Here is a 7,097-nt window from a genome sequence, read left to right as displayed (position 1 = left end):
ATTCCTTAAAGCTGACTGACTGCAGCTTTAAGGTTAAGGAATGCAACCCGAGTGAGACCCGGGAATGGAATGCATTCCGGCTCTTTTGCAAGCCTGGACGTCCGATGCATGTTCTTGGACAGTTGCTGAGGTCCCTGGAGCGCGTGCGTGTGTGTGTGCCTGTGTGCGCGCGCGCGCGGGTGGTGGTAGTGGTAGAGCGCGCGCCCGAGGGAGGGGGGACGCGCGTGGGAGAGGGGAGCGAGCGCGAGCTGGAGCTGCAACACATCCTCAGAATCACAGAGAGAGACAGAGAGAGGAAGCTCAGCTCAGCCGCAAATCCGCAAGCCTCTCAATGAATTATCTGAGGCCGGGATCAGGAGCGGCCAAACACACTGCAGGAAATCACAACCTTCTGCTCTTGTCGTGCCGTGTGTGAGGTAAATCTAAGCTTGCGCGGCGGAAAAAAAAGGGAGGCAGGCAGCGAGAGAGAGAGAGAAGCGAAAGCCTTCCGCCAGTGAGGCGCGGTGTTGTAGTTGTTGTCATTTGTTTTGCCGGCTTCGGTCGCTGTCTGTGGTGCTGAGCGTATTTAATGGCTCGGGGCTGACTGCGGCTCCAAGACGCCGCTCTCTGTGTGTGCAAAGAGCCCCAAGTGCCCCTTTACTGCTCGGAGGGCACCCCAATGCAAACATCTAATGTGAAACACTGCTCAGAGGAAGCAGTGTAGCGGGACTCGGCGACGTGCACTGGCGGTGTGAACATTGCAAAGGCGTAACGGCAACACGGGCGGGCAACGTGCAGTGAATGAACACTTAACGGTGCAATTTTTTGAGGATCTTTTGCGACCTAGCTTCTGTGATTGTGCATGTTTGCACAGCTCTGACGGCGAGTCCCCCTGGCGCTTTCCATTTCTTACAGCAAGCATGCCATTCTCACGGGCATTCTAGCATGAATCGGGGCAAAGATCGTATATGGGCTTTGGCGCTGGTATTATCTTCTAAATCCGCTGTCAGAAAATCATAAATGATTTGGAATCTAAGTTTATCTAAAGTGGTGTGTCCCCCGCCCCCGCCCCTGTGCTGGCACACACACACACATTGCCCTTTGCTGTGTCCGGATTTGACATCTGCTGCTACTTCATTTATTACTCTGATGCTGGCGCCTCAATTAATGATTTTTAAAAAAATAAATACCTTTTTTTTGTTCCCACCCACTTTCAGTGAAAATTCAGGAATCCGAGGGCAGCTGGGGCAGATCTTGCTATGGCGCAAGGACATAATTCTGGACAGAACGCCAGTAACAACGGTACGACGGACGAGTCGCCCAACATGCTGGTGTACAGGAAGGTAGGCAAGTGTGTGTGACTTGTGGCGGAAGGTGCAGCGTCTTTCCTGAAAGCTGCGGCGTCCAGCCCGCTGTTTGGGTCGGACGATGATGTGCTTCTGCTCTGCCTATCGTTAGGGTTGCAGCCGGGAGAGAAGGGGTGGGAATGGGAATGCAGCTCGAGGGCAATGAGATCCCTGCAATCCCAGCATGTCCCGGCGCCTGATGGATCAGTTTAAGCCGCATTCCGATTATTGTCGTTCTGGACAGCTGCAGAGGACCTGTTTTTAGAAGCTATTTATAGGTACGCCGCTGTGTGTACAGAGGCTGCTTGCAAAGCCAGGGGCTTTGTCAGTGTGGCTGCAGCCCTGTGGCCAAATAGACCCGCTTTCTGGTGACATGACTGGAGTGACGGGTGGCCACCCTCTGCACAGCCAATTTGAGTCAGACCTGGCATGGCATACCTGTCTCAACCTAGTAGTGGGCGACAGCTAGCACGTGTGCTATTGGAGCTTTTGGGGTGGGGAAGTGTGCTTGGACAAGTGTTGCTGTAACCCAGTCTTGGACCGATGGAAGCTTGTGATAAAGGAGGAGTACTCGTGAATTACATATAGTCTGCTGTGATTTACATTTTTGGAGCAACTGCAGTTTTTGCCATAGGCTTACTGTTAGCTTCCCCTTTATCATTGGCATGAGGGGAAGATACTCTGCCTAGGTATTTAAAGTAGCAAAGGGACTGTACGTTTTTATTGATTAACTTAAACATTTCTGAGTTTTAGATTTTAAGTACCAGTTGAGGGAAATAATTTGCAGATGACTCAAATTAACTGAACTATAATTTTAACAACTTACGTTTACATAGACAAATGTCCCAGAGCCACGGGGAAGAGTTAAATGCCAGGAAATGAAGGAATTGGGGAAGGAAGGAATAAAGAGCAAGTTTTTTTTTAGAAAGCTTTTAAATACAGGGAGAGATGTAGCAAGGTGAAGTGAGAATTTCAGAAGGCAGTGGCTGAAAGATCAGCCTCCCGGTATGCTGCAGGGGGAAGCATAGAGCAAGCAGTTTCCCCAACACTTCGAATATTGTGATTTATTGCTGTAACTGTGTTTCTATTGTCGTAAAACTTCACAATAATTAGGCTTAAGCCCCAATTTTGCGATACCCCTTTGGCCGTATGTCGAATGCAGACAGTCTTGAGAATCAACTACCTGTCCTGGTGGCACAGCAGTCTTCCCAAGGCTGCAGTGATCACCGGTTGGTTGATCAGAAATTATGCAGAATTGAGCTGGAATTCAAAAGTAGATCATAGGAAAAGGGTCAGTGCAGCTTCAGAAAGAAAACATTCAGTAGTAAACACAGCTGTTATGTGGCTCTTTGCATTTCTTTGTAAAGTGAGTTGCACTCAATTTATTTTTGTGTAATTTGCATTCATCTGTAAAGGCAATAGAAACAGAAATATGTTTACATTATACTTGTATCGCAAAAGAGTACTGCACTGTATAATTTGCAAAGTGCTTCTGCCTTAACATGTGACTGTACTAATGATTCACTAGTGAAGAATACCGAGTGACATTCCACTAAACAGAAACCAGATTTCCACACTTCAATCACTAAAATAAAGCCCAATATCCCTGCTCGCAATACCAGGTGACTCATTTGCTGGTATGCTGCCTGTCAATGACTGGCAAGAAACCCCTGTTGATAAAAACAGAGAACACTAAGAGGGATATTTTCTTCTTTTGACAAGAAGCCATTAATAACACTTTCTTTGTAGAATTTCATGACTGTCAACCAAAAAGGTGCGTTCCTGCCAATGGTTTTGACAAGCCTGATACCATTAGCAGTAGAAAAGAGACAAACCACAACACATGTGTAATGCTGCTTTTACACTTCTCAAGCAGCTGAAAAGCTGCTTAACAGGTGTAAATGACTAATGTTTTGCTAATCCAGCTGTGACGTGCATAAAACTACACTGTTTACAATTGGATAAAATATTTGGAAAGCCCACTTTCCTGCCAGGGCCATGGAGGTCCCAGTAGATGGCATCATGGAGATGCTGTAGTCATACTGAGAATCAAATGAATGAATTTTCATGACTGACAAATAGTGTTTTTCATATTGAAATGGTCACATATGGGAATGTCTTTATGTTTGTTGTTAGAGCTTTTTATAATACATCTTTACATAATATGATTAATATTCATGTTTATAATTCCCAAATTACAATTTCAGATATGTGTACAGTGAAGGGTGTTATTATCAGAATTGAAACTGATAATTTACCAGCAGTTTCCTGTAGATCTGTGTGTAGTGTAGCTATTTCTTAATATTCATGTAAACCATGTGATCTTTGCAATTTAACAAAATTTACTCAATTATGTAATCAAATGTAAGTATACATAACTGAAACAATGTAAGTCAATGAGAATTTCAAGTAGGACACTAATATGTTTATTTTTCAATGCTGTACAATACTTCCCATATTATAAATAGTGCAAAGTATCTGTTGCACTTTCCTATTAGCACTGCGTTAACGACACAGCCCTTCCAATGTCCTCTTATTCTGAAGGTGTTGACACATGCTCATTTCTAAGAGTAATCAAATTGAGAAATGAATGAATTAACTTCGAATTTTTTTGGGACATCCAGTGAGAGAGTTGTAGGAGAATTTCCCTAAGGATTGCCTTAAATGTGCATAGTGGTTAGCACTGTTGCCTCACAGCGCCAGGGACCCGGGTTCAAATCTGGCCTCAGGCGACTGTCTGTGTGGAGTTTGCACATTCTCCCTGTGTCTGCGTGGGTTTCCTCCGGGTGCTCCGGTTTCCTCCCACAGTCCAAAGATGTGCAGGTTAGGTTGATTTGGCTATGATAAATTGACCCTTAGTGTTAGGGGATTAAATACGTGGGATTACCGGGATAGGGTGGGATATGTGTCGGTGCAGGCTCGATGGGCCGAAATGGCCTCTATCTGCACTGTGGGGTTTCTGTGATTCTGTGATTCTGTGAAAAGGGAGTTTGTAGTCAAATTGCATGCTAGGAGAAGAATGGGCAAGTGCTAATTAAACCACAATAGCTTAAATAAACAAAACATTCCTTACCAGGGATAGAAAACAAACCATTAAAACAGAGGTCCAAAGATGGCACGTTAAAAGGGGCATAAAGACATCCTACCTTATCCTACCTGTATGCAACCCATTTGTTAGCAAAGACTTGAGAAGGTAGGTAGTAAATAAGTGACAGGTAAGTCTAGGTGCCAGTGCTTCATTCACTTGGAGGCCATCAAGTGTACCAACAAGGCTGTATGAGATGATTGACATCAGAAAGGCTGAATTCTCCAATACATGTCTCACTCAGATTGGTCAGTAGAATTGAGCAGGTTTCGTTGGATGTTAAGGATATATAAGATAGTATTTTTGACACTAAAGTTCAGTCTTCAGTTCTCAGTCTTCAATTCTTAGTTTAGTTCTAGTTCTTTTAGTAGCTCTTATAGCAGAAGTCATAGGAGTTTTTGTCTAGTATATGTAGAAGGGTGTCTGTAAAATCAAAAAGTGCATCTCCATTAGAGAGAGAATGTACAGTTATACCAACCATTTAGAGGCAGATATAAGTGTGTTACTTAAATGTACAAGTTTCCTTGAGGGAGGAAAGATTTAAATCATCTAGTCCAGATACAGCTACCAGCAGGGAAGGTGAATTTACCCACGTGAAACAGATAGCATCTCTACTAACGGATGTTCATCACTCTGACATCTCGGAAGGATAACACCATCCTTCCAGAGGAAGACGAGGTAATCAGTTCTCCCACACCAGCTCATAAGGATGAGGTCATATAAGTTCTGGAAACATTGCTAACTACAAGCATATAGGTTTTACTATACTTGGTAGACAGGCTATATAACGCTGTTAATTTGTCTTCTATCTAAGAAGTCTAATCCTAAATTAATCTGACTATATCAATCTCAGACATTAATCTCAACTGTAAATTTATAGTCAGCAACCAGTTAATGTTGAATTACTGTGACATAACTGAACTGTCATTGTAACTTCTGTTATTTATTTCATTAATTAACCCTATCTAATTATTTGCATATTCAATGGTTAAGTGCTACCAACTATGATTGTAATATTAATAAACAATTGTTAGCTCATCACTTTGTTGTCTGATTTATTTTTGATAATTGCAAGAAAGGGTTAATTCGTTCACTTAGTAGTTTGTGTAGATCCTGAAGGGAGGTTAGTAGTGTAAATGCTAATAGAATCCAAACTGATTGATGTAAAACAGCTTGGTGAGCCAAACCTAGGCATTAACTCCTAGGCATAGACTGAGCATTAAAACCCCGACGGTTCCTGGACGAGAAGTTACAGTGAAGGAGTTCAGCATTCATCCGGTGCCATTGGTGAATATATTTTTGTCACGGTATCGAGTTCAGTGTTCTTACAGAGTTAGGTTGGGACTTCCAGCAAGAGTCACTTCAGTGCTGCTGGCAGGATTCAGATTGGGGTTACCAGCAGGAGTCAGAGGTGGTTGCATCCCCTGCAATCTCCCTCAATCTTCCACTAAACATTTTCAATGTTTGCTACTAGCTGTGTAGACTTTGGCCTTCCTTTCAGTGACTACTCCCTGTTCTGAATGAAAGGACACACTTTTTGTTTGTATTCTTCAGGCTCAAAACTGTACAACTGCATAATGACTGGCCTTTGAGAAGGTTTTCACAATCCTCAATCATTTCTTAACAAGTACATTTTTCTCCTTTTTCACTGTTTCCCTTTCACTCATTTCTGGCTCTGGAGCAGCCTTCAGAGTAACCGTAATAATGATCAAAAAACTCTGTTACCACTTTCCACTAGTCTTTATTCACATCTAAGTTTTCAGGAAAATTATCAACAATGTCAATTCTCCCCCCTCCGCCCAGATATATTCATTTGATTCTTTAGTGATTCCTATCACACCACAGGCTAAATGCCCTCCAGCATTTCCTGTTCGAGAGCTATCATAGGAAAATATATCTCAACTTACATACATTATGCAGGATTACACATCCATGAAGGAAATAATAGTTCCACTTTGAGGTGACCGCTAACGTTCATTTCCATGGATTTTGGCTTTCCCTCAACCCCTCAATGTGTTGTTGCCTGGTAACACACTGCAGGCTGTGCATTACCCATCATATATACCATATTCACAATAAATTATCTGCTGAAACAACAACCTATCAAATAAGTGCTGCATTTTTATTTCTCGGAAAACAAGGGAAAAACAATGTTTAAATTAACACTAGATACTTGCACCTTGTAACCTAAAGATGATCTCAGTCAGGCTATGGTTCTGTTCAAGATGTCAATGCTATAGCAACAATGAATTGATTTATTTATAACATGTACTTGGGTAAAATATGGCAATTCATAAATATCCATTACAGTTTAGACGTACTGCATACTGTGTGGTAACTCTTGTGTGCAAAGTATATTGATGCTGTAAGCTGTATGTCCATCTGAACAGGGAAGTCGTTTATTGAGTTTGTTCCAACTGTCTTGGTAGAGTAGTAGATAAAAGAGAGGGATATATTACTTTCACGATGGAGGAGCTAGTATTTTACTAGTGTTCCTGCTCAATAAAGCAGCTTTAAAATAATAATTCCAGTTTAAACTATTGCTGGTTGTGCAGTGCCAAGTCTGGGCCCAAGGATGTGCCCAGACTAATTTCTATCCCATTGTGTCTCCACCGTATATGTGTATTCAACGCATATCTATGTTAATTACTACACTGTGTAAACTACAATGAGTAAGCCTATTGCTA

At 42.4% G+C, this 7,097-nt stretch overlaps 1 protein-coding gene across 2 annotated transcripts in view; it reads left to right on the top strand.

Moving 5' to 3' along the window:
• Window positions 1-225: 225 nt before the first annotated feature.
• LOC147121012 (regulator of G protein signaling 7) overlaps window positions 226-7,097 on the top strand; it is a 611,953-nt gene continuing 605,081 nt past the window's right edge. For both annotated transcript variants that reach the window (XM_085980288.1, XM_085980298.1), the window contains exons 1-2: window positions 226-416; window positions 1,197-1,322. In XM_085980288.1, the coding sequence (XP_085836414.1) occupies window positions 1,239-1,322 (84 nt within the window). In that variant the 5' untranslated portion in view covers window positions 226-416; window positions 1,197-1,238. The remainder of the gene's footprint in view (window positions 417-1,196; window positions 1,323-7,097) is intronic.

This window comes from Somniosus microcephalus, chromosome 3 (genome assembly GCF_052327205.1).
Source record: "Somniosus microcephalus isolate GS21.2 chromosome 3, FLI_Smic_1.0, whole genome shotgun sequence".
Taxonomy (NCBI): Eukaryota; Metazoa; Chordata; class Chondrichthyes; order Squaliformes; family Somniosidae; genus Somniosus; species Somniosus microcephalus.
The sequence above is the reverse complement of the archived record's forward strand: the minus strand, read 5'-3'. Positions and strand labels throughout refer to the sequence as shown.